The sequence below is a fragment of the Nerophis lumbriciformis genome, linkage group LG33, assembly GCF_033978685.3.
Source record: "Nerophis lumbriciformis linkage group LG33, RoL_Nlum_v2.1, whole genome shotgun sequence".
NCBI classification, from domain to species: domain Eukaryota; kingdom Metazoa; phylum Chordata; class Actinopteri; order Syngnathiformes; family Syngnathidae; genus Nerophis; species Nerophis lumbriciformis.
In genome coordinates this window covers 3,067,088-3,095,000 of record NC_084580.2, presented here as the reverse complement: position 1 = coordinate 3,095,000, position 27,913 = coordinate 3,067,088, and the positions used below count along the sequence as shown (strand labels likewise).

Genomic DNA, 27,913 nt, shown 5'->3' with positions numbered 1-27,913 from the left:
TAGACACTCTGGGGGCCTTGTACACATGCATGGGGGGTTTGGGGTTCGGCGCACCCCTCATTGCCTCGTCGGCCGGCGGGGACTGCGGTCTGGTGGCCTGCCAGGCTTTTATTCATTTATTATTGTTATATATATATTTTTTATTTTTAATGTATTTATTATTTTTATTTTTATTATTACTCATTTTTATTTTATTTTATTTTTTAAATTTTATTTTTTATTTTATTTTTTTATTTTATTTTATTTCATTTTTTTTAAATCTTATTATTTATTTGTGTGTGGCGTCGCGCGGGTCTCACTTCCTGTTGGATGGGGTCCGTGCCCGTGTGGCCCGACCTTGCGCTGTGGGGTCTCTGTCGGTGACTTGGTGTGGTGGCGGCGCAGCCCCCGTGTCTGGTCTGGATGCTGTGTCCCGGTTGTTTGGGCGGTGGTGTGTTTGTGCGGGTTTGGGTTGGGGTGGGGGGCCTTTTGGTTGGGGGGGTTGTTGGTGTCTCTTGTTTGCGTGTTGGCGTTCGGGCTGACCGGCGGGCTGGCGCCGGCTGGTCTCCGTGGCCCTGGTGGCGTGTGGTTGCTGGTCGCAGTTTTTCTTTGATCGCTTTGATTTGATTGGCTGGTGCTGGCTGTCTGGGGTTATTGCGGCTGCTGTTTCTGCTGCCGTTTGTTTGTGGTGTGGGCGCCCGTGGCTGCTGGGTCTGGTGCAGGGGTGTGGCTGATGTTGTGACTGGTGGCAGCGCGCGCGCGTGATGGCTGTCGGGGCTGACGAACTGTGTATATGTATGTATATGTGTGTGTATGTATGTATGTTTATATATGTGTATGTGTACATATGTGTATGTATATGTATATATGTGTATGTGTGGGTATGTATACGTGTATGTGTATGTGTGTATGTATGTATGTATGTATATTTCTGGGGGTACGCTCTGGGCCTGCCTGTCAGACGGGGGTCGACGCCTCAGGCTACTGCATCCGAACTGCGTGTCTGGAGCTCCTGGGTCCCGCTGTCCATCCCTTCCGGGTGCCCGTCTTGGTTGGGGCCTGTTGGGCCTAGTCCCTGCGTCTATTGTGGTAGCTTGGTGCTGCAAGGTATTCCAAGGTGCTGCGAGTCGGCCAGTTGCTGGGGTAGTGACCTTGTTTGTCAGCATGTCTGTGATCTTCTTTTAATTCTTTTTTTTATTTTAATTAATTAATTAATTTATTTATTTATTTATTTATTTTTTTAAATATATTTTATTAATATTATTTTTTAATTTTTCCCCTCCCTCAGGGGGGGGGCTCGGCGGGGCGGTTGCTGGTTGTTCCATCTCCATCGTTGGGGTCCCTGCGGGTGGGGTGGGTGGTTCCCGTGGCCCTGTGCCTGGGTGGTCCTGCGGCGGCCGGTTTGGGTGGGGTGGCCGGGGGCTGGCCTCGCCGCGCTCTCCGGGGGTGGGGGGTGGGCTCGTGGGGGCCCGGTTGCCGGTGGGGCGGGGGCGGTCTTCCCGTCCGGTTGCGGGGAGTCTCTGGGTCCCTCGGGCGGGGCGTCTCGCCTTTCTGCCCGTGTGGGGTGTGGTCTCTCGCTGGCTTGGGGTCTGGCTGTCCCCTGCTTTTCTCGTGCCCTGTCCTCTGCCGGGTGCGTCTGTCTGCGGCCTGCTGCTGGCCCTTGTGGGCGGTACGGTGGGTCGGGCTCTGGGGTTCCTGTCGCTGGCCGGCTTGGCTGCGTGGGGGCGGTGGTCCCTGGTTCCCTGGGCACCCCGCCTCCTGTTTGTGGGTTGGGCTCTCGGGGGTGATGGGGCCGTGCTCTGGCTCCCACGCACTCTGGGAGTCGAATGTATTGTACATGCAAATTCACATATGCACATAGGTACCTACGCTCCCACATACATACACAAATACAGTACATATTTACCTACCTAATGTTCGTACATCCACACGCACATTCAATATACAAACATACACATACACATACTGTACATATACATTCACTGTACAAACACATATACACATTCTGTACATATACATTCATTGTACAAACACATATACACATTCTGTACATATACAAGTACATATGCATACTTACACTCATGCACATAATCACGTTTCATCAAACATATATTAACGTTGTTGCCCTAGGGTAAACTGGGTGTAACACATGGCACACTGACAAAGCTTAACCTATTGTGACTATAACAATCTACAAGGTTAATGTAGGTTGCTTCTCTTTCTCCCCCTCCATTTTTCTGCATTCTTTCGTATCTCAAGTTATCATTACGTATATGTATTGTTGCATTTAAACAACTGTATTGTTGATAATAAAGGTAAATTATTGGTATTGTTCATTATCAATAGCGCTATTTCTATTGGTATTTGTATTGATCCATTTGTAGTGTAATAATGCTCATTGTCATTTCTGTATTATTATTTTTTTTTCGCTAACTGCTTATTTGCTATTACTTTTACCATCATATTTGTACATGTCATATTTGCTGATGTTGCTCTATTGTTGTTGTTGTTGTTGTTTGCTGTTGTTGTTTTTGTCTCTCTGTCTAATCCCCCTCTTGTCCCCACAATTTCCCCCTCTGTCTTCTTTTTTTTTTCTCTTTCTATCCCCTCCTGCTCCGGCCCGGCTGCACTAAATGATAATATAAATACATTTAATAAAGTCAAATACAAATAAGGCAACAAGAGAAGTATCCTACACTTCTCTTTTGTAAAGTAAATCTGAACAGCCGACATGGGCATCTACATCAACTATATGATTTGCCTGAGAAGCTGGACAGGACATAAAAAAAAACAAAAAAAAAACAGGTGGCGGCGGCGAATGGAACGCCGCTAGCGGAGGCGAGGCGGGCGACCACGGAAAGGCCACATTCGTGGCTGCCGAGAAGGTGGGCGTGAGTGGCGCCAGAAGTTCAGCAGCCGGAGAGTTCTGAGACTACGTCTCGGGTGTCGCTGCTGTTTGCGCCACTGGCGTCCATACACAAACCTCCGGGAGCGCCGCTTGCGCAGCCAGACCACTCGAGGTCGCTGAGACGACGATGAGGGCGAGAGAGCAGACGTCGCCGTGGAAGCAGGAGGAGTCGTCGTCGCCGTGGAAACGGGAAGCGTCGTCGTCGCCGTGGAAACGGGAAGCGTCGTCGTCGCCGTGGAAACGGGAAGCGTCGTCGTCGCCGTGGAAACGGGAAGCGTCGTCGCCGTGGAAACGGGAAGCGTCGTCGTCGCCGTGGAAACGGGAAGCGTCGTCGTCGCCGTGGAAACAAAAAGCGTCGTCGTCGCCGTGGAAACAGGAAGCGTCGTCGTCGCCGTGGAAACAGGAAGCGTCGTCGTCGCCGTGGAAACAGGAAGCGTCGTCGTCGCCGTGGAAACAGGAAGCGTCGTCGTCGCCGTGGAAACAGGAAGCGTCGTCGTCGCCGTGGAAACAGGAAGCGTCGTCGTCGCCGTGGAAGCAGGAAGCGTCGTCGCCGTGGAAACAGGAAGCGTCGTCGCCGTGGAAACAGGAAGCGTCGTCGCCGTGGAAACAGGAAGCGTCGTCGCCGTGGAAACAGGAAGCGTCGTCGCTGTCGGCGTGGGCGGAGCAGGCGGCTCGTCTGTCGGCGTGGGCGGAGCCAGAGGCGGAGCAGGCGGCTCGTCTGCCGGCGTGGGCGGAGCAGGCGTCCGGGCTGTCGACGTGGGCGGAGCAGGCGTCCGGGCTGTCGACGTGGGCGGAGCAGGCGGCTCGTCTGCCGGCGTGGGCGGAGCAGGTGCTGGTGTGGGAACCAGACTTGGAGCTGGTGCTGGTGTGGGAACCAGACTTGGAGCAGGTGCGGGAACCAGACTTGGAGCAGGTGCTGGTGTGGGAACCAGACTTGGAGCAGGTGCTGGTGTGGGAACCAGACTTGGAGCAGGTGCTGGTGTGGGAACCAGACTTGGAGCAGTTGCTGGTGTGGGAACCAGACTTGGAGCAGTTGCTGGTGTGGGAACCAGACTTGGAGCAGTTGCTGGTGTGGGAACCAGACTTGGAGCAGTTGCTGGTGTGGGAACCAGACTTGGAGCAGTTGCTGGTGTGGGAACCAGACTTGGAGCAGTTGCTGGTGTGGGAACCAGACTTGGAGCAGTTGCTGGTCGTGACTTTGGCGGAGGTGGCCTGGCCGGGGGTTGCGGCTTAGCACGCCGAAGGACTGGTGGTGGTGGCCGGGCAGGAGGTTGCGGCTTAGCATGCCGAAAAACTGGTGGTGGCGGCCGGGCAGGGGGTTGCGGCTTAGCATGCCGGAGGACTGGTGGCGGCGGCCGGGCAGGAGGTTGCGGCTTAGCATGCTGAAAAACCGGTGGTGGCGGCCGGGCAGGGGGTTGCGGCTTAGCATGCCGGAGGACTGGTGGCGGAGGCCGGCATGGAGGTTTGGGTTTGGCTGGGCGCAGCTGTGCCTGCCCACTAGCAAAGCACCCAGTACTAGCCCCCCCCTCAAGAAGCGGATCCCAGACGCGTCTTGTGCAGTCTGGAACAGTCTTTAGGGGTGGGTGGGAGGGAGGAGGTGAGGAGGGGGGTAGGTTCCTCCCCTTTTGATTGTCCAAAACCTCTATTCTGCTCTTCAATAGCATGCGGAGTGTCCTTTGCCGCTTGGGATTGTTCCTCAAGTTTTAGTTCAATCAGTACCTTCCGGTACCACTCATCCACCCAAGCAGGAGTGTACTTCTCGAGGGGTGTCTCGGAAGATGACTGGGCTGGAACAGGAAGAGGAGAAGGCAGAGCAGCATGTGGCACAGCAGACAGAGGAGTGGGTGGAGCTTGAGCCTTAGAGGGTGGGGCCAAAGTAATTGGGGGCTGAGCTTGAAAATCAGAAGGTGAGTGGGACTGACTAGACCTAGAATTAACAAAAATGTCCTGATAGTATTTAATTGTTGAATTAAAGTCATTTGGAGGCGGCTGACAGAAAGAGTTGACTGAATTTAAAAAAATGTCTTCGTCTATGACGTCATCACCAGTGGACGGGATGACGTCATCCGCGCGGGTCTCCAGCTGACTGACAGCCCAATCAGTGAACTGTTTGGCAAAGTGAGTGATGGGATTACCAAACATCGGCGGAGGGGAATCATGGGCTGGTTGTAGCTGGCTGTGCTCCGGAGGGAAAAGTTGTGGGATAGGTGCGTCTTTGCCGCGAGCCGAAGTCTTCTTGGCTGACTTCCGCTTTCGCTGACGCGTTCGGGCTGGCTGTGAGCGGACATCCCCGGGCCAGATGGAGTCGATATGGACCAACGAACCGTCAGGCCCCCACAAAAGGTCTTCGCGCTCCAAAGGGGAATACTGGAGAGTCTCTCTCTCCATCGCCTTTAAGACCAGCCACGTCCCGTAGCCGGAATCCTCCACGCCCTCTTCGAAGAGACTGTCTGCTGTTGGTTTTCTGTTACGGTTGCGAGGCATTGTGATGCCGGAGGTCGTCTTTTCAAGATGCAGAGGGATGTCAGGAAGCGGCTTGCAGGTGAGAATAAATGATTTATTCTGATTGCAGAACAAAATGCTGCGCGGTGCACCACGGCACGGAAAACAAGAGGGTAGCAAAGATGCTAATATCAAAAATGTAAACTATGAGCGAAACTAGGAGCGTAACTTGTTGCGTAGGAGCAAACAAAACCAACAGACCGAATGAGGCCAGCGCGTAAACTAAATAGCCCTCTGATTAGTGCCCGGGCAACAGGTGCGCGTCCGGGACACTAACCAGGGGCAGGTGACTATAATCTGCCGTCATGGCAACAGAAACAAACTCAAGAGGTGCTGAAAAACACAAGTGACTTGAAAACAAAAACAAAAATATGATCCGGGCAGCGGATCATAACAGTTAGAAAGCGAAAGTGAAAGTGTTTTCTTGTCTCTGATAAAGATTGTGAAGGATAGGCAAAATTAAAAAGAAAAAAAAGTGCAGTTCCCCTTTAAGAAAAGACCCCCATACACAAATGCAATTGTATTGTCAAAATGTCATCCAGGATGGTTTTGAAACATTTCACTTAAATGCATGTCATTTATTTGCACAAAACTTAGTAAAACATTTACAGTATCTGAAGTTCTTTCAGGGTGTATTTTGGAATGAAATTTGCTAGTAAGCACACCAGTCGTAGTCTCTTCACCCATTTTTGCACTGGCATATGCATTGATCTGATCACTGACCCATTAGCGGTTAAAGTAAAATAGCTTGTACGGTCAAAATAAATAGTGTCAACAATTGTGGTAAAATAAAGTGTGTTCATGATCAATGCGATAATTTTTTGTGATTAATCACGTGAGGTAACTTGGTAATTTTGACATCCCTAAAACAATCATTTGCATCCATGTTTGCTTATGAATAAACTGGTATGTTTCCATAAATGATCAATAACTTGTCAATACAACTGACACAAAATAATTATTGTATTATCAAAATTCCTTTCCATGAATTTGCATTGTATGTTTAAACCTCTTTGCCAGTGGGTGTTTTTAATATGAGGGGCCACACGGGCAATTTCCTAGGCTTCCTCGAGGGTGCCCCGCAAGGATGAGGGGTAAAAAAGAATCATGTTGATTTGCTCAGCTTTCGGTTCTCATTTGCTCTTCAGGTCAGGATGTGTGGGCGCCATTTACAGGCAGTCTGTATCAGGCCCGGCCCTAACCAATCTGGCGCCCTAGGCAAGATTTTAGGTGCCCCCCTCGGCAGTGAAGTGTATATACTCACAAGAAACCGAATAGCTTTATCTTTGACCTTTTTTTTTACTTACAACTATACCTAATATATAAAGGGGTGGACAAGTGACTATTACCTGCAGGGCAAACATTAGCTAACCAGAAGGCAATAACAATGTAAACAAAAAACACCTGCTAAAAAGATCTAATACCTGGGGAATGTAAGGTGGGAGTACAGTAATTACCTAACGTTACATTATTATTTTCCATAACAATTTAGCCCCCTCCACAATATTAACCCGACGTTAAAACAGAACTAGCTATTTATTGATTAGCAATTGCTGAATCATGTAACATTAGCTTAATGCTAACAAGCCAGGTTACTATCACATTCTGTAACAGACAAATAATTTCATGTAGGCTAACGTTACCTACCTGCTACCTCTGTCTTTTCTCGTTTCTACTCCTCTTCTTTTCTCTTTTTTCTTCCTTGGGCACCTGACAGTTTTGGCCGTTTTGACATCTTGTGTTGATTTTTTGATGTGGTGACGTCCAAAAAGAGTCATGATACGGGAAGGGAGGGGGCGCACCGTGCGCGGGAGGGGGGGGTAATGTTGTAACAAATAATATTTCTATTAAATAGGCTTTACTTTGTATTTTAATTAACGTGGGATTATTTTTTGTATTTAGAAATAATAGTACCAACTTTTTTTATTTTTTTATTTTTTATTTTTTTCTCCAACAGTTGTGGCACTGGCGTGGCGCCCCCTGATGGACAGCGCCCTTAGCATTTGCCTATACGGCCTATGCCACGGGCCGGCCCTGGTCTGTATCCATGTGTACAGTATAGTCCAATATAATTCATATTCAATGGGGTTATAACAAAATAATTATATAGTCACATTTGGGGTAACAAATTGGTACCAGTCGAGGAAAATGAGCAAACTACATTAATACCATCCTGTAATTTGATTTTGATTAGAGATGTCCGATAATATCGGCCTGCCGATATTATCGGCCGATAAATGCGTTAAAATGTAATATCGGAAATGATCGGTATCGTTTTTTTTATTATCGGTATCGTTTTTTTTTTTTTTTTTTTTTTTTTTTAAATTAAATCAACATAAAAAACACAAGATACACTTACAATTAGTGCACCAACCCAAAAAAAAACCCTCCCCCATTTACACTCATTCACACTCATTCACACAAAAGGGTTGTTTCTTTCTGTTATTAATATTCTGGTTCCTACATTATATATCAATATATATCACTACAGTCTGCAAGGGATACAGTCCGTAAGCACACATGATTGTGCGTGCTGCTGGTCCACTAATAGTACTAACCTTTAACAGTTAATTTTACTCATTTTCATTAATTACTAGTTTCTATGTAACTGTTTTTATATTGTTTTACTTTCTTTTTTATTCAAGAAAATGTTTTTAATTTATTTATCTTATTTTATTTTATTTTTATTTTTTTTAAGTACCTTATCTTCACCATACCTGGTTGTCCAAATTAGGCATAATAATGTGTTAATTCCACGACTGTATATATCGGTTGATATCGATATCGGTTGAGTTGGACAATATCGGAATATCGGATATCGGCAAAAAGCCATTATCGGACATCCCTAATTTTGATATTTTTGATATTTTTATGAGTTGAGTGATGAACATTGTCACACAATTTATTCAGAAAGTATAAATAACAACAAATAAAGATAGAACACTAATAACTGCAACATGTAAGTGTAAAAAAAAATTAATAACATTATAATTTGTACATTTTCAGAATGTGCTTGTTCTATTTCTAAACAAAGAAAACAATCTGAAGTTGTCTTTATTTTTAAGTTATCGTGCCGTGATTTTACCAGTCCGGACCACTTAGGAGTTGATTTTTCTCCATGTGGCCCCCGATCTAACATTAGTTTGACACCCCTGCCCTAGACCTCTTTCCTCACAGGTGCCAGGAATATTAATATTTCTAAAAAGTAAAACCAATGAAAATTACAAAGTTGTTTTTATTATATCGCTCAACAGAAGTTTGTATTGTTTTTGACGCTTTTCCAGCCAAAATATACATCTAATACATATGGGCTTATCTTATTTGTGCATGCATGTGGGCTATCCCTTTTTCCAAATACACAATGTAAACACAAACCTGTCGTTTTACCTAAAGTTCCTGTGTCCAAGGTTAGGATGAGGAGAAGAGCTGGATGGCAGAGTATAGGGAGGAATGGGTGGGGTGGGGGATTAAAAGTGTGAGGCTGACCAAAGTTATGAAATGACCGAGGAGACGCAGGGAGGAGGGGGTAAGCAACTGCACACAGAGAAAGCAGGAGGAAGACCGGGAGAGTGAGCCGAGAGGAAAGTAGGAATAGCCAGAGGTTTAAACTGTTTGGTGGTGAACCTCGGGGTGCAAAGGGGGGGGCGGAGTCATGCAAGTATTTGCCGGGGAGGTTGTCTTCTCCCTCATTTTGTCAGGATATCCCTCCACTCCACGGATGTGTCGCTATTAAAGTGCCTTCACTTACTCTTCCGTATGTGGACCTGGATTTGGACAGTGTCACCTTTAATTGAACTCTACCAAAAGATGCATTGATGATTTTGGGATTACTGAATCACGAAGCAGAGCAGAGAGAGGATGTTTAAAGTGTTTTTTGGCTTATTTTGAGCATCACAAGTATATGGCTGATTACTGCTTGGTCACCATTGTGAAGTTTATTTTGACAAACTACTTTAAAATTGTGACTTGCAAGCTGTGCTCTGGTCTGTTTTGTCTTTTCTGCATGCAATGGGGTGATTTATTGATGATTTGCAACAGCGTTTTGCAGTTTAAACGCATGAATGGTAAAGCAGACATTAGTTCAGTTTTGTCATGAAAATGGATACAAAGAGTGGCTCCAAACAGTGCACTTCTTCAGCTGAAACAAACATGTGAATCAGTGTTAAGCGATGACGTGAGGACTTTTAATGGCTGTTAGCTTTACGAGGAGAAATTTGCAGGAAAGTGACTTTTAACGTCTCTTTTAATGCACTCTGATAAATGGCCCCCGTCTTCCCTCCTGGATCCGGACAGGGATGTTGTCCATATATGTCGGCTTCCACGTTTTTTCCACTTCAGCATCAGTGTTGACATTACAAGCCGCTTATTGGTGTCTTGGATACAAACACATGCAGTCTCCAACCTGTCAGGCTGCTGAGCAGGGGTGAGAACACTTGCTCACAAAGGGCTGCCCGGCCCACCGTGACCCGGGTCGGCCCGGTCTTTCATTCTCAAGGCTTGGCCCTCCTCCCCCGGCCCCCGGCAGCCATGGGGATTCAAGGCATGGAGCTGTTTGCCATTGGGGTGGTCATCATTCTTTTCATGGCAGTTCTCAAGCAGTTTGGCATCCTGGAGCCCATGTCTTCTTTTGAAGGTAACACCATGGCACATAAACGTCAGTGTTGTTAGCCATTGCGAAGTTGACCTACAAAGTTTTGAGGGGAGGAAAACAGAAGAGTCCACAGGCACAAAGCTTGGGGTAGACTAGTAAAGGGAATGACAGGGGACATTCTGTTATTGTAAGCTCTTACTTTTTATTATGTTTCCATAAAAGTGCATTTATGATCAATTAAATGTAAATGTTACACTAACAACATGAATTGCTTGCCTGTTGTTTCCATTATATTTATTTATTATTATTATTTTTTTGATAGGATAGGTCTTTATTGTCTTTGCACAAGTACAACAAAACTTTGTTTTCAGCACAATTATTATCATTATATTTGCTCCAGCAGCAAAATGTCAATTGCTGGTTGGTAGTTATACAATAGGTTAGCGGTGAGTGGTTGGCTTGATGAATGGACTGAATAGGTATAGTATGGGGACCATGAATGAATGTATTTATTTTTTATGAATTCATTTATTTATTCCGGCAGACAGACATATACTGTATGGCAACACTTCATCACTCTTTGTAATTTGACAGACATGCAAAGAATGCTTATCCATGTCCCACCCCTAATTAACAATAAACTTATATGTTGGTTATATAGTCCAAGTTTCAACAGCAGATTTGATGGATACATGACAATTTCAGAACAAGTATAACATATGATAATGGATGATAATGACAAGTCAGTATACATACACCAATATGGATATAATAGCATTGAGCAACCATGAGATTAGCTCCATCTTGCCTGGGTATCTTTCGTCTTCTGAAGCCTTGTCTGATGTGTTATGTCCCTTATTCCACAGTGAGTTATTTTGCACCTGTGTGCCACAGTTGAGATAGTCCAAACATCTAGTCATGTTTTGATAGTTTACCAACAACACACCATAGGGACAGGTGTTGCATGGATAGTAGGGAAAGGGTGAATTTGTCCATGTATACAAAGGGACCCATAGCGAAAGGAATGTATGGTTGGTATGTAGCGGTCACTAAGTAAGCAAGGTTGTGTTGTGGGTTAGTGGGGATAAGGATGGACCTGGGGAGATGGGTATGTGTATGGATTTTAGGTACCATAGGTAGATGGGTAGGTGGTCCGACACATTGTTGGCTCAATACATGCTAGATTAGATAGATTGCTATGCAAGGCAAGGAAAGGTCTATGTCAGTGGGTTTGCAATTGTGTTTATTAATGGACTTAATGGGCATAAGTGGAGCCAGGTGTAGGGAAGGCTTGTTGCACGATGGCACCAATAGACGGATGGATGGTCAACTGATAGATGGACTCATAATGGGTTAGATGTATGGAAGGATAGATGGAAGGTTTATTTATAGTTGGGTAGTGCACAATTGTCAATGGGTTTGTAAATGAGTTGATAAATAGACCTGATAGATATGAGGGCATGTCGGCAGGATGTGTTGGTTTCATGAATGAGCCGAAGGATGGATGGTAGCCAAGTTGATGGGGGATTGTGTCAATGGATCGATATACCAAATAAGGATTAAAACATATATGGATTTACTGTATGGAGAGATACAGATAGTGCTCATGAATAGATGGGTATTGATGAATAATATTTAGCCATGTTGGTGGCTGGAGGTTGAGGGCTCGGTTGGATTGGGAGGAGGTGGTCTAAAGTAGTGTTAGATGTATTGGTAGGATGGATGATAGTTATAGCCAGAATGATGGTCGGTGACATTGTCATTGAGTTCACTAATGGACTTATGGGATACAAAGGTGGCCAAATGGGGAGAGTGGATGGTTGGGTGCATGATGTGCCCAATACAGGATGGCACCTTAGTGGGTAAGTAATTGGTAAAATGGACCGATCATGAATAGCATGGAGGGAGGGATGCATGCTAGTTATGGCCAGGTATGTTGAATAAGTGGGTGAGTAGATGAGTAGGTATTGTAGCCAGGTCGGTTGGTGGCGCTTCAAGACTTAATTATGGATCAGTGGTATGTAAGTGGGTGGATTGTTGATGAAGGGATGCATTGTAGGTTCAGGAGTTATACCATGGTAAGGAAAGTTAGTCACATTGTGGGTTAATGAACAGATAGATGGGTATGGATAAATGGTAGGAAGTAGGGTGGTCCAACAGAGGGTTGGATATATGGTATGTAATGCCATAGCTAGGTAAGGAAATGTTGGTCAGTGGGTTTGCGATTGAGTTGATGAATGGACTTAACAGATATGAAAGACGTTTGGTGGGTTTGTTTAATTATTGAGTAAGTGTATAAATGTTCTGATGGAACGATGTATGAATGAAGAAGAAGATATTTGTTGTCACACGTACAACGTATGTACCGTGAAATGTTGTCTCTGCATTTGACTCATCCTCTCTAAAGAGGTTAAGCAGTGTTGCAACTGGATGGACATACAATTGATTTTTGTATTTTGTAACCATAGCGGGGCCCATTGATGGGCCGCGAGCACCCCCTAGAGAGCCATCAAAAAATATCCATTTCCCAGCTGTGGTCCGTATGGATCACAGAGGTACTCGGTTGTAATACACTTTTCCACCACTTGTGGCAGTAATGGAAATATCAAACAAACAATAAGTCTGGAGATAAAAAGTCATTTTTATTATTCATTATTAATTTAGTGTATTATTTTGGCACTACATCATTGTACGTAAATTTATTTTTCGTCAGTTATTTATAAATCTGTTCTTATGCACTATATTTGGTTATTTTTGTAATTAGCCTGACTTAAGCTTAATGTTTATGTGTTGAATAAATAATCTTGGTTATAAACTGTAATAAATCGGTTCGATATGATTATTGAATATGATTAACATTTTTCTTATCGCATGGTTAAATACTGTGGGTCTCATCTACATGGAGCCCAAGGAACATGCGCTAAATAATGTGTGCAAAACTATGAAATTGCGCATACTATTAGCGGACTGTGGGGGGGCGTGGCCTGCGGACCTGCAGCGAAGCGGCGTGTGTCAGGATCGGCTTCGAGATTAGTGACAGGTGCGTAGATGACACAGCTGTGAGTGTTTGTCTGATCACCTGTCGCTCTGTTAAAGGCAGCAGTTGGGAAGGAGAGGGAGTGGTTGATGGTGGAGAACGAGCGAGAGATACTTTAAAATGGCTGAAAAGCCCAACTTATTGCAAAATAAATCATTGTTCGCAAAGATGAACACGGCAGTCATGTCCGTCATTGGTGGTCCAGAGAACACGGAGGAGCAAGACCTCCACACGGACATTTTGCAGGTTATTTACTAAGTATCTACTAAGCGTAACTGATAACAAGTACTAAAGTGGTGCAGACCACCCTATTTATGTAAGATTTTGCATATGGCAGTATGAAGACCGCCATTTCCTGCACATTTATGGCATCATACTCCAACCTCTGGGGTTTTTCTATGTTGTGGAACATGCAACAACTATAATATGCACCACCTTGCGATCTACACAACAGATCTCATTTTTACCACGCCGATGGTGCACTCTGGGCCAAAACGAAGGCAATAATTGTGATGGTGTGCTAAACTGGTCAAGATGCAAGAAATGTAATTTTTCAAAAAGTTTATTTCATATACAGTAGAATGGTCATGTAGGATTCATATGTAAATACATTCCTGAAGTCATCAAGGAGCTATAAAATTATAAAATAGCATTGCTAGAAAATATATATCTGTCTAATAATTGTATTTCTAACTGTCCTATGTTGACAAGTAAACAGACAGAGAATTATCTTCATCGTCTGTCTTCGCACCGCAATTGCCTTTTTCCTCAAAGCCATTTGTAGGTAACTGTGCCAGTTTGCACAAACCTTCCAAATGTGCATATTTTAGTACAAGCAAACACTTAGTAGATTACGTCCTGTGTGTCTGTAATTGCCACTGCAAGGACAATTCCATTAGGTTTGGTTCTAGTAGGCCATTAAAACATATCTTCTCCAGCAATGTAGGTCTTTCTGACTTTGGTCTTTGGGTCAGTGTCTTGTCGTCAGCATACCAAGACAATTACAGCGAAACAGGCGCCACATTAGTGTTTGTGGTATTGCTTAGCATCAGTCAGTAATAAATTCAACGAAAGCACCAGTAATGTTCTTTTCTTTTATTATTCATCACTCCTTTCTATCCCATCAGCTCTATGTCCCCCGCCCTCCAAGTCTGTAGTGATACACCCCTGGTTTAGCATTACTTCACATTAAATATACATGGGGTATTGAACAGGTTTTCTCCAAGATCGCCTAAATATGGAACCCCGGGAGAACACCCCCAGGACTCTGAAGGACATTCATCATCCATCCAAAATGGCTCATTGTGTGTTGCATCATAATCCTCTGATTCAAAATGAACTTTTTTTCATTTGTCCTACCAGTGGCCCTGTTTCTGGGACTTTGGTTGGTTTGTTGACAAGCGAGAATAGAGGTGAGAGTAACTAAATAAAGCTGGACTAATAAGATCTAATGTATTTACATAATTCTCCGGGTACCTTATATCACCTTTGTGTTTATGCTTATTATTAATTCTCCATAAATTTAGTCACATTACAAGTGAATGCAAAATGGAGCATTTTGTAACGAGACAATAATTGAAACAAAGCCAAAGACAGCGATGGTTGTTCCAGTCTGGTCGTCTCGACTCTGATGTCACTTTTGGGTTGGGTCCAGTTATGTTTCGAGTTGCATTGCGTATCAGCAATTGATGTTTTGCATGGATTTGTTTGCTCGTTTCCTTGTTTGGGTATCGGTAGATCACATTACTTGGAGGATGGAAAAGCTTTCAGATGGAAAACTTGCACCTTCAAAATTGTTTGTTCAAAAAAACTAACTGCTTTAACAAAAGTTGTATATATAAGTTAAAGTTAAAGTTAAAGTGCCAATGATTGTCACACACACACTAGGTGTGGCGGAATTATTGTCTGCATTTGACCCATCACCCTTGATCACCCCCTGGGAGGTGAGGGGAGCAGTGAGCAGCAGCGGTGGCCGCGCCCGGGAATCATTTTGGTGATTTAACCCCATACAAATATTATTACTATGTTAACCCTAAAGAGGTCCTTTAAATTAATTCACAGGTCCATAAAAATGGCATCTTCCTAAAAAATCCTCTCAAAACATTATACATTAATATTATTTAAAACTTTAAACGAGTCAATCTTTGAACAACTAAATGCGTTTAGTATGTCGGATACTTGTTACAAATGACACCAAGGCATCCAATCATAAGATTAATGCATTTTTATGTGAGCTTGCACACAGTTTTGGATGCCTCTTAACGCTGTGTTTTGCAGTCTCTTTTTTAACAGTGGGCCATTTGTGACATCACAGATTGACGGACGTACTTATGTGGGCATTTCTAGTGTATGCTCTCTGCCTGACCCTTCCTCTCTGCTGAGCCGAGAATGTTGGCTGCTGCATGGAGCCTTCCCTGTCATACTGTCCCGTCTCATGCCATTGTGCCTGCTTTGATGTGTACAAAAAAAAAGGATTTCTGTGTTTTTACACTTACCCAACTTTTCCACTACACTTAAATATTAACACTGAATTAGTAATCTTACTCTTAATTTTAATCGTATTCAATAAGTATATCTAACCTACTTACAGTTTAAGAGGGTTTTCAACTTTGTCAAGTCTTAGGTCAGGCTGATTACAAAAATAAATACTGATCAATTATACTGCAAAAGTAGGGACTCATAAAAAACTGATGGAAAATAAATGTACATAAAATTATGCAGGGCTAAAATAAATACATTCTAACTAAATTACGTAATCAATAATAATAATATACCTGTTAATAAAATTAAAGTGCAAAGGAAAATACAGCTTCACCACATTTTTGCATATAAGAAACTTCTCTATGACTTTAGCACCAGACTTCTTCTGTTTGTTTGAAATTTTCAATATTGCCAGAAGTGGTGGAAAAGTGTATCACAACTGAGTACCAGTGCGGCCCATACGGACCACAGCCGTGAGACACATTTTTTGGCGGCCCTGTAGGGGGGTGTTCGCTGCCCTTTGTTGGGCGTCGAGCACCTATAGTTAGACACACTTTTGCAGGTGTACCTAATGTTGTGACCGGTGAATCTATATAATGTTTATTGAAGCTTATTGTGTCTGTAAAAAAAAAAAAGAGTAATGTTTGTCTTCAGTAATTTCAAGTGTATTATGTGTACAGGGGCGGAGCGTGGATGGGTTCATTTCAGTGACGTGCAGTCACTAGAGGCAGGTGAGGCGGGGCCTCACCTGCCATCATGGAAAGAAAAAAAATGTAAAAAGAAAAAAATATATATTAAATTGTTAAATGTATCCAGTGATTATACTATAAAGTTATTTTCCATTTAACTTCACCAGTTTTAGATTATTTTTATTCAAAATCGCTGAATTTTCACATTTGCCGTTCAAATACTGAGAAGAGACGGTGCGGTGAACAGCAGCCAGTCGAGGCACGTCACTCAGTGCCTCAACATGGATGGACTCGGCTAACTGCTGGTCTGCTGTGCAGTGAGACCGTATTGCTATATGAATTATATTATACATTTCCATAGTTTAGTTAGCTGAGGTATATAATGTACAGTGTATTTTGTCAACAACTGTATGTGTGTAACGTATTTCTTGTGCTGAGCGATCATAAAATGGCTGCAAAAGACGCACTGGCTGAGGCTCGCCTCCTGCACCCACGCCGTAGAATGCACGGCAACCCCTGACGGGAGTGTTATATCAACTAAAGCCCACACTTAAACTTTCCACGTGCAAGATTAAGAAGCCAAAAAGTGCAAAAACAATAATGTTCGTGTTGGAGGAGTTGTGAATGACTGCAGGGCCACAACATTAGGTACGCCTGCAGACTGCAGGTGTACCTAAATCACAACTCCTCCAACACGAACATTATTGTTTTTGCACTTTTTGGTTTCTTATTAAATAACTTTTGTAACCTATTTTTATGGGCTTTCCTCTTTGTGATGTTAAGTTCCTGTTATGCGCTGTTATACAGTATATGCCTTGAGCTCTTATTTTGAAGGCGCTAAGAGCGGAATTTTGACACGTTGGAGTGGAGCGGAAGTTTTTGAAAGAAGGTAAATAAAGTGGTCCTCGTGTAAACTGGAGCCTCCGTGTTTGTTATTTTGTAGTTTCATACAGTATAGGCGACATTTATAAACCCTCGGTTACACTTTTTTAAATAGATTCAATCTTGCACGTGGAAAGTTGAAGTGAGGGCTTTAGTTGATATAACACTCCCATCAGGGGGTTCATTAATCCAGCACAACAGCGGCGCATTTATAAGTAAAGGTAAGACCATAATAACGTTTTTTTATTAAATGTGCTTTTTTTGTGTGCTACAGTTTGTATGTGTAAAGTTAAAGTTAAGTTAAAGTACCAATGATTGTCACACACACACTAGGTGTGGTGAAATTTGTCCTCTGCATTTGACCCATCCCCTTGTTCACCCCCTGGGAGGTGAGGGGAGCAGTGGGCAGCAGCGGCGCCACGCCCGGGAATCGTTTTTGGTGATTTAACCCCCAATTCCAACCCTTGATGCTGAGTGCCAAGCAGGGAAGAATGCTGGTATGAGCTTTTAAACATAACCCGTTAACTGCTGCCAATCAAATGGTGAATAAGATACTCTTTAGGGTTCATATGTTTGTAAATCTGACTGTGATGAAGTCAGTGCCTCACCAGCCATCAACCTCACCGCACGTCACTGGTTCATTTGCATCTGACAATCCTTCTCAAACAACTGTTTTGCAGGCATACTCAGAAAGGGGTTTAAAAAACTTGACGACAGGGCAACATTTACACCAATACTTATTGTATTATCTAGACGATAAGAAAAATATGTTAAATATCGATTACAATCATTATTGGTCCCCTCTAAACCACAAGGCCAATGTGTTTAAATAAGCCTGCATGTTTTATTGGGAAAATTAAACCAAAAAAACTGAAATAAAATGTGTTTGTTATTATTAGGCACTGAGATGAATCAGTGATTGACTTGTTTTCCCTAGAGTGTAATTTTTTAAAACAAAAACTCTTGAGGTCCTTTGTAGAAATAAATGTTAGTTTGCCAAAGACTGTTGAGAAACAAATATATACAAACCCCATTTCCATATGAGTTGGGAAATTGTGTTAGATGTAAATATAAACGGAATACAATGATTTGCAAATCCTTTTCAACCCATATTCAATTGAATGCACTACAAAGACAAGATATTTGATGTTCAAACTCATAAACTTAAATTTTTTTTTGCAAATAATAAATAACTTAGAATTTCATGGCTGCAACACGTGCCAAAGTAGTTGAGAAAGGGCATGTTCACCACTGTGTTACATGGCCTTTCCTTTTAACAACACTCAGTAAACGTTTGGGAACTGAGGAGACACATTTTTTAAGCTTCTCAGGTGGAATTCTTTCCCATTCTTGCTTGATGTACAGCTTAAGTTGTTCAACAGTCCGGGGGTCTCCGTTGTGGTATTTTAGGCTTCATAATGCGCCACACATTTTCAATGGGAGACAGGTCTGGACTACAGGCAGGCCAGTCTAGTACCTGCACTCTTTTACTATGAAGCCACGTTGATGTAACACGTGGCTTGGCATTGTCTTGCTGAAATAAGCAGAGGCGTCCATGGTAACGTTGCTTGGATGGCAACATATGTTGCTCCAAAACCTGTATGTACCTTTCAGCATTAATGGCGCCTTCACAGATGTGTAAGTTACCCATGTCTTGGGCACTAATACACCCCCATACCATCACAGATGCTGGCTTTTCAACTTTGCGCCTATAACAATCCGGATGGTTCTTTTCCTCTTTGGTCCGGAGGACACGATGTCCACAGTTTCCAAAAACAATTTGAAATGTGGAATCGTCAGACCACAGAACACTTTTCCACTTTGTATCAGTCCATCTTAGATGAGCTCAGGTGTTGTTGATAAACGGTTTTCGCCTTGCATAGGAGAGTTTTAACTTGCACTTACAGATGTAGCGACCAACTATAGTTACTGACAGTGGGTTTCTGAAGTGTTCCTGCGCCCATGTGGTGATATCCTTTACACACTGATGTCGCTTGTTGATGCAGTACAGCCTGAGGGATCGAAGGTCACGGGCTTAGCTGCTTACGTGCAGTGATTTCTCCAGATTCTCTGAACCCTTTGATGATATTACGGACCGTAGATGGTGAAATCCCTAAATTCCTTGCAATAGCTGGTTGAGAAAGGTTTTTCTTAAACTGTTCAACAATTTGCTCACGCATTTGTTGACAAAGTGGTGACCCTCGCCCCGTCCTTGTTTGTGAATGACTGAGCATTTCATGGAATCTACTTTTATACCCAATCATGGCACCCACCTGTTCCCAATTTGCCTGTTAAATAATAAATAAATGTTCACCTGTGGGATGTTCCAAATAAGTGTTTGATGATTTATTGCCTCCTTTCCCAACTTCTTTGTCACGTGTTGCTGGCATCAAATTCTAAAGTTAATGATTATTTGCAAAAAAAAAAAAAAATGTTTATCAGATTGAACATAAAATATATTGTCTTTGTAGCATATTCAATTGAATATGGGTTGAAAATTTTTTGCAAATCATTGTATTCCGTTTATATTTACATCTAACACAATTTCCCAACTCATATGGAAACGGGGTTTGTATATTTGAAAAAGTTCCCCCAATTTAAACAAGTCAATTTTGTGAGCAATACATATTAAACACTAATTATGTGGTCAGTTTGGTTACAATTTTTTTTTTTAAATAAATAGTAACACAAAGAGGCACTGCGATGAGGTGGCGACTTGTCCAAGGTGTACCCCGCCTTTCGCCCGTGTGCAGCTGGGATAGGCTCCAGCAACCTCCGTGACCCCATAAGGGACAAGTGGTGGATGGAGTAACACAAAGACATGCTTCATTTTCCATACAAACAATTATCCAACATTTGTAGAGATACATTAACATTTCAGTAGCAAGTCACACTTCCTGAAAACAAGTTGAACTTGTTTTCTGCATGCTTTGAATAGGAAAAGTAGCACTAATGTAAAAATTCAGAATTGAAGGCCAGCGGCCGAGCAACATAAAGGGTTGCATTAGCTTCTGTTGGGATACATGTGGGTTAAAAAATGTGTTTAATGGTTTTCATCAGGAAAAATTTTGTTACAAATGTGCCCTTTTTTGTCGTAGTGCCATTTAGGCAAATGAAAATTAATAATAATTATTGGCCCTGTGATGAGGTGGCGACTTGTCCAGGGTGTACCCCTGCAGCTGAGATAGGTTCCAGCACCCCCCGCTACCCAGAAAGGGACAAGCGGTAGAAAATGGATGGATGGATGGATGTGTTTCCTTCCATCCATTTCCTACCGCTTGTCCCTTTTGGGGTCGCGGGGGGTGCTGGAGCCTTCCTCAGCTGCATTCGGGCGGAAGGCGGGGTACACCCTGGACAAGTCGTTTCATTAAACAAATTAAACATACAGTCAATCCATATTGCATGTATAGCTGCCAAACAAGACAAGTAAAAAAAACTAAAAATGTGTGTGTGGGGGTGGGGGGGGGGGGGGGGGGGGGGGGGCATATTCTACAATAGTTTTGCCCTAAATTAAGCATTTTCAAACATAAAAATGGCTGAATGAACAAAAAATATCAATACTGCGGTATTGGCCTATAGATGAGACCTAACCAATCAGATCACGCTGTTCTGTAATGTGGCCACTGATTGGCTCAGCCTCAGGCAGCATTACTATGTTGGATTAAAAGAGTGTAAAGGTGACTAGAGGGTGTTATTTCATGTCTATAGGGCTCTCTAGTTTAAAAGTGTATTTAGAAACTAGTAAAGAGGTATTTTTTTTATGCTTTTGCTATTAAAATATTCTATTTGTAATTAATGAGTCCTACTTTGCGAAAATTCATTAATCGGGGTCATGTCCGGAAGCAATTAACAGCGGAAAAAAGAGGGATTACTGTATTCATATTTCCTTCAAAGGTGCAAGTCTTTCTATTCTGCTATTTCAAGTGGTTTCCACTAGAGCACAGCAGAGTGCCAAGTTTTTGTCAGACAATGAGCTAAGTTTTGCTAACAAATGTAACAGAACCCCAGGATGAGATTGATTGATTGAGACTTTTATTAGTAGATTGTACAGTACATATTCCGTACAATTGACCACTAAATGGTAACACCCCAATAAGTTTTTCAACTTGTTTAAGTCGGGGTCCACGTTAATCAATTCATGGTAAAAGAGAGTGAGCCCACTTCCTTTTTCATTACACTAGAAGAGCATGTCTACCGGTACTTGAATCCCCGTAAGCACGTCCCAGAGGAGACAGTGAAACAATTAGAATGTGGGTCACCGCCAGAGCTGCCTGGGAAAATAGGATAGAGGGGACATGTTGACCTTTGACTAAAAACAGAGTATCTGTTTTTGATAACGGTGATATAGCATTGGCTTAACTTTCTAACAAATTGGGTATAGATTCAGTTAAGCTTTTTTCTTCCGTCATAAGTATATATTTGGACCTACTTGACCTTAACAGGGATTATCACTCCCTGTGTTAGCGGGAAAAAATGCTCTCCCGAGATCCACCGGCTCTGAAGAAAAAGGGACAGTCAATTAAAATGGCAGAGCTAAAAAGAGACGCAGTCAGGGAAAAAGTGTGACAGAAAGAGAGCGACGAGTGGAGTGACGGGATGGTGAACCAAAGCAAGTAACGATGAGAAGATAGCAACAGAACGACCCGGCCAAGGAAAGTATTATAGAAGACGAGGGCACAACGGCGATGAGCGTGCGGTGGGAGACGGAGGGCCTTCAGACGGTTGGAATTGTGTGTTTGGTCATCATGTTCCTCAAACTCATGCACCTGCTGGGCCTCATCGACATCACCGAGACCGGTGAGGTGCAAGATGACTATGTTCGGTTGGGAATTTATTGACATTTCCGCACTGGTTTCTTTTGTCTTCCCTAGAGTTTATTTAATTAAAATGACTGTCACTTAATGTATGTTATAAAATGCTGCAATTGGCTTACAAAGTATGCTGCTTCTGCCTGATTGTATAAAACACATATATCTTTGTAGTGTCTCTGAAATGGAATTTGTTTATAGCACAAAACTAAAATAACATTGACTCGAATATTAAAAATGTGTACTTTTAATATATATGTACATATATATATATATGTAGTAACACTTTAGTATGGGGAACATATTCACCATTAATTAGTTGCTTATTAAAGTAACAAAGACTTAATTTAGAGTTATTGGACACTAGGGGAACATACAAGGGTTAGGGTTCCTATTATATACTCATTGTTGAGTTAAGGGTTGAATTGTCCATCCTTGTTCTATTCTCTGTCACTATTTTCGAACCATGCTGAACACCCTCTCTGATGATGCATTGCTGTGTGGCACGCACAAAAGTGCTTTCATCAAATGCACTAGATGGCAGTATTGTCCTGTTTAAGAGTGTCTCAACATTGCTGTTTACGGCAGACGAACTGCTTTACGGTAGACAAAAACGTGACTGCTGTTGTTGTGTGTTGTTGCCGCACTGGGAGGACGTTAATGAAACTGCCTAACAATAAACCCACATAAGAAACCAAGAACTCGCCCTCGATCATTCTACAGTTATAACGTGATTGGGCAGGTACACTGTTTATATTGTGGGTTAGCGGACTCAGGTCCGCATGGACCTGAGTCCGCCTGAATTTCGGGAGATTTTCGGGAGAGCCGCTGAATTTCGGGAGTCTCCCGGAAAATCCGGTAGGGTTGGCAAGTATGAATATGTCACTAATTTGCATGTTAATAAGCAACAAATTAATGGTGAATATGTGTTCCCTATAGTCGAGGTTTCTGTGGTTTATCCGTTATACAGTGCTCAATACCGGGGTAGAGCGGAATATACGTTATGTCATGACGTGGACTGTGGGATGGTTTGTTTTCCCGGAATGCAAAGGAATTGGATCGGACATGGGAGGAAGGTAAATACATAATTTAATTTTACACTAACAAAAGAACAAACAAAAGGCACGGCGGAGAACAATCATGGCTATGAAAACAATACTGACACATGGACAGAAACTATGGACAAAAAACAAAACTCGCTAACTGTGACATGGAAAAACAAAACTTACTTGGCATGGCATGAAGCATAAATTATGGTAGCAAGCGTAGCATGGGTAACAGAGTTAGTAGACATAACAGAGGTAATGTCGCCAGGCCGACGACTGCCTGGCAACTGGAAGCTTAAATAATGGTGACATGATTAGTGACAACAGGTGCCTGACTCAAAATGTGAAACAGGTGAAACTAATGGTTGCTATGGTGACAAAACAATGGAGTGAAAACAGGAACCAAAAAGACTCCAAAAACCAAACAGGACATAACTTAAACAAAACATGATCACAGACATGACACGTTAGGTCAGGAAAAAACACAGAGGCTATTTCATCCCTACAAGTCTGTTTCCTGACCTAACGTGTATATATATATATATATATATATATATATATATATATATATATATATATATATATATATATATATATACTGATTCATAGAGTGATTAAAAAGAATACGCAGAAATCATCACGCATTTATTCAGTTTTAGAGCACTGTAATAGACCGAATCAATGGTCATTTGATATAGGAGTTATACAAGTTTTATTGTGTTACAAATTCACCGTTGTGGTCGTGTAATCCTATCGGTGCCGCTCAATTGTGGGAAGACCACGTGTTTATTTACCCTCAAAATGGCGACTCCTCAACAGAAGGCGTTTTGTGTGCTTAAGTTTGCGAAAACGAATGCCATTGTCACGGTACAGCGTGCTTTTAGAACAGAATTTGGCATTGATCCACCCCATCGTGAGAGCGTTCGGCAGTGGGTTAAACAGTTTAAAGACACTGGCTGCTTGTGTAAAGGAAAGAGTCCAGGAAGACCTCGATGACATGAAAGATCGAATAACAGCAGCAATCAACACAGTGGATCGCGACACTTATATATAAATACATATATATGTATATATATATATATATATATATATATATATATATATGTATATATATATATATATATATATATATATATATATATATATATATATATATATATATATATATATATATATATATATATGTATGTATATATATATATATTTTTTTCCAGTTATATATATATATATATATATATATATATATATATATATATATATATATATATAAGTTGCCACCTTACCGTGGTAGAGGAGTTTGCGTGTCCCAATGCTATGTTGTCCGGGGGCTTCCATGCCCCCTGGTAGGGTCTCCAAGACAAACAGGTCCTAGGTGAGGGATCAGACAAAGAGCAGCTCGAAGACTTCTATGGAAATACAAGAACCGAGACTCAGATTTCCCTTGCCCGGACGCGGGTCACCGGGGCCCCCCTCTGGAGCCAGGCCCGGAGTTGGGGCACGATGGCGAGCGCCTGGTGGCCGGGCCTGTCCCCATGGGGCCCGGCCGGGCACAGCCCGAAGAGGCAACGTGGGTCCCCCCTCCAATGGGCTCACCACCCATAGCAGGGGCCATAGAGGTCGGGTGCAATGTGAGCTGGGCGGCAGCCGAAGGCAGGGCACTTGGCGGTCCGATCCTCGGCTACATAAGCTAGCTCTTGGGACGTGGAACGTCACCTCGCTGGGGGGGAAGGAGCCTGAGCTAGTGCGCGAGGTGGAGAAGTTCCGGCTAGATATAGTCGGACTCACTTCGACGCACAGCAAGGGCTCTGGAACCAGTTCTCTTGAGAGGGGCTGGACTCTCTTCCACTCTGGCGTTGCCAGCAGTGAGAGGCGACGGGCTGGGGTTGCAATTCTTGTTGCCCCCCGGCTCAGAGCCTGCATGTTGGAGTTCAACCCGGTGGACGAGAGGGTAGCTTCCCTCCGCCTTCGGGTGGGGGGACGGGACCTGACTGTTGTTTGTGCTTACGCGCCAAACAGCAGCTCAGAGTACCCACCCTTTTTGAATTCACTTGAGGGAGTACTTGAGGGTGCTCCCCCGGGTGATTCCCTGTCCTACTGCGGGACTTCAACGCTCATATTGGCAACGACAGTTGCCAATATGAGCGTAATATATATATATTAGGGCTGTGAATCTTTGGGTGTCCCACGATTCGATTCAATATCGATTCTTGGGGTCACAATTCGATTCAAAATCGATTTTTTTTTCAATTCAACACGATTCTCAATTCAAAAACAATTTTTCCCCGATTCAAAACGATTCTCTATTCATACAATACATAGGATTTCAGCAGGATCTACCCCAGTCTGCTGACATGCAAGCAGAGTAGTAGATTTTTGTAAAAAGCTTTTACAATTGTAAAGGACAATGTTTCATCAACTGATTGCAATAATGTAAATTTGTTTAACTATTAAATGAACCAAAAATATGACTTATTTTATCTTTGTGAAAATATTTGTGATACTATTGTTCTTTTTTTTTTTTTTTTTATAATGTCTAATGATTATGTCAATGAGGGATTTTTAATCACTGCTATGTTGAAATTGTAACTAATATTGATACTGTTGTTGATAATATTCATTTTTGTTTCACTACTTTTGGTTTGTTCTGTGTCGTGTTTGTGTCTTCTCTCAATTGCTCTGTTTATTGCAATTCTGAGTGTTGCTGGGTCGGGTTTGGTTTTGGAATTGGATTGCATTGTTATGGTATTGCTGTGTATTGTTTTGTTGGATTGATTCATTAAATAAATAAAAAAAATAAAAACATTTTTTTTAAATAAATAAAAGGAAATCGATTTTATTTTAAATGAGAATCGATTCTGAATCGCACAACGTGAGAATCGATTTTTTTCCCACACCCCTAATATATATATATATATATATATATATATATATATATATATATATATATATATATATATATATATATATATATATATATATATATATATATATTGACTTTTAACTTTGACTTTGATTAAAAATGTTAACAAAAAATCAATATCGGTGAAATCATATTGCATTAAACATGTTTTATTGCTGTAGTCTGCTTCATTGATGAGCATTTTCTTAAAATTGGCATCATACCTCCTCTGTTGTTTGCTAACTTGCCCAAACTTCTCGCTTGTGTCCCATGTTGTATCCCTCCAGATTTCTGGTTTGTTTGTGTGAGTGACAGAAAGAAAAGCTTTGACTCCTCCTGGCTTTCCTGATAGTTTCTCTCGGATAGGAACTATCATAGGAAAGTTATTTCTGTATTACTGATTGGCTTGACAAATTATTAACAAATAATGTCTCTGAAATCCTGCATTGACCTGAATAAGACCGCACTGAATATTTTATTAATTATATTTCAAGGCTGCTGGACTGTTGTTGGATGCCGCTGCTTTAGTGATCAGCATTATAATACAATAGTTGTAAGAACTCCTCTTCTGTTGTTTGCTAACAGCCCATGACAACCTTTTGTGTGCGAGTGACAGGAAGAAATGCTCAGACTCGTTTGGGGATTGGTTTTTTTTGGTGCCACTTCCTGTGCATGTGTAAATATAGATTCCGAATATAAGACGACCTTTCTTTGATAGACTTTTTTTCTAGGCAAAAAAATATTGTCTTATGTCTGGGTCAAATTAATAATATAGTTTTTGAAGGAATCAAAAGTCATATGGCGTTGTGGCTTGTAATACTTCACAGGAAAGCAGATGGTTTTGTAACGCAAACGTCTTTGGGATCCATTTTCCATTTGTGTTTTAGCAAGGCACTTTTAACGCTTTTAATTGAACAACAACTTTATTGTTGTTGGTAAAGTTTGCATTGGTGTGAAACTGTAATGCATCATACTGAGAGCTGTTTCTGATCATTTGACCCATTTACCAAAGTATTAGAAACACTTCCCAGTATTATGCAATGCAGTTTCATTGGCAGATGTATCCAATGTTTAAATGTGGAGAAGATGCAAATGTGTAGATATCCTTATTGTAGAGAAGGCTTCAGAAGTGTTAGGTCATCACAGCCTACTCCCGTCCGTTCTAGAAACATCTTGAGTGTGTGATCTGACTCTATTTCTTTCTTTTGTTTCTTCCTCTTACTATCACTCTCCATTCTACTACTCTCTTTCACTTCATTCTGGTGTCTACACCTCCTCCTCCTCCTCCTCCTCCTCCTCCTCCTCTTCTGTTCTCTGTCTAAAGATGGTGAGTACGGAGACGATTGGAAGCCCACCTAAACTTGCCCCTGCCTTTTTGTTTTTATTTTGAATGAATAATCTTTTATTTATCTCGGCCATGCAGTGCTTTCTCTTAGCGTGTGTGAACTGGCAACCAAAATCAATCAAGCACAATTCTGCCATAAAGAAAGTACCTCTTTCTGCCTGTTGCTTGTGAACTTTTTGGCTATATCTCTCTACCTGCTTCCTCTTTTCTTAACTGTGGGATCCCAGAACCACCCCCAACCCCCTGAACTTTGGCCTGTATCATGCACTCAACCTCTGTACCCCACCTCCCATGCCCCCTGCTTCAATCCTCATCTGTCCATCCGTGCATCACTCTCTCTATTCTCTCCTTCTCTTTCTCTCTCTCTGTCCCACAGACAGCAGCGACAGTGATCTGGAGCTGTCCATAGTGCGTCACCAGCCGGAAGGCCTGGACCAGCTGCAGGCTCAGACCAAGTTCACCAGGAAGGAGCTTCAGTCTCTCTACAGAGGCTTTAAGAATGTATGTTTGCAACTTCCTTGATATAATACAGTCAATTGTACAATACATCAACTTGGATATTTATTTGATTTTCTTCTAATGACCACGTTTTATTTGACATTCTTCTCTCTCTCTCGCCTTTTTCCCATAATAAAATAATGTTGTACCATTACAAGCTTTTTCATGTAATTCTGACACTTTTTTCCTCATACATCTCTTTGTCTTGGACATTTCTCTTTGTCTCATGTATTTGTGTTGTATTTTCT

At 42.3% G+C, this 27,913-nt stretch overlaps 1 protein-coding gene across 3 annotated transcripts in view; it reads left to right on the top strand.

Moving 5' to 3' along the window:
- Positions 1-27,913, top strand: part of kcnip3b (Kv channel interacting protein 3b, calsenilin) — a 168,405-nt gene that overhangs the window by 133,811 nt on the left and 6,681 nt on the right. Inside the window, exons 1-2 of one of the 3 annotated variants that reach the window (XM_061928191.1) lie at positions 9,114-10,022; positions 27,544-27,668. In XM_061928191.1, the coding sequence (XP_061784175.1) occupies positions 9,917-10,022; positions 27,544-27,668 (231 nt within the window). In that variant the 5' untranslated portion in view covers positions 9,114-9,916. Of the gene's footprint in view, positions 1-9,113; positions 10,023-21,647; positions 21,867-27,543; positions 27,669-27,913 lie in introns of those variants that run through there. The other 2 variants (XM_061928192.2, XM_061928190.1) reach the window with 2 other exon arrangements.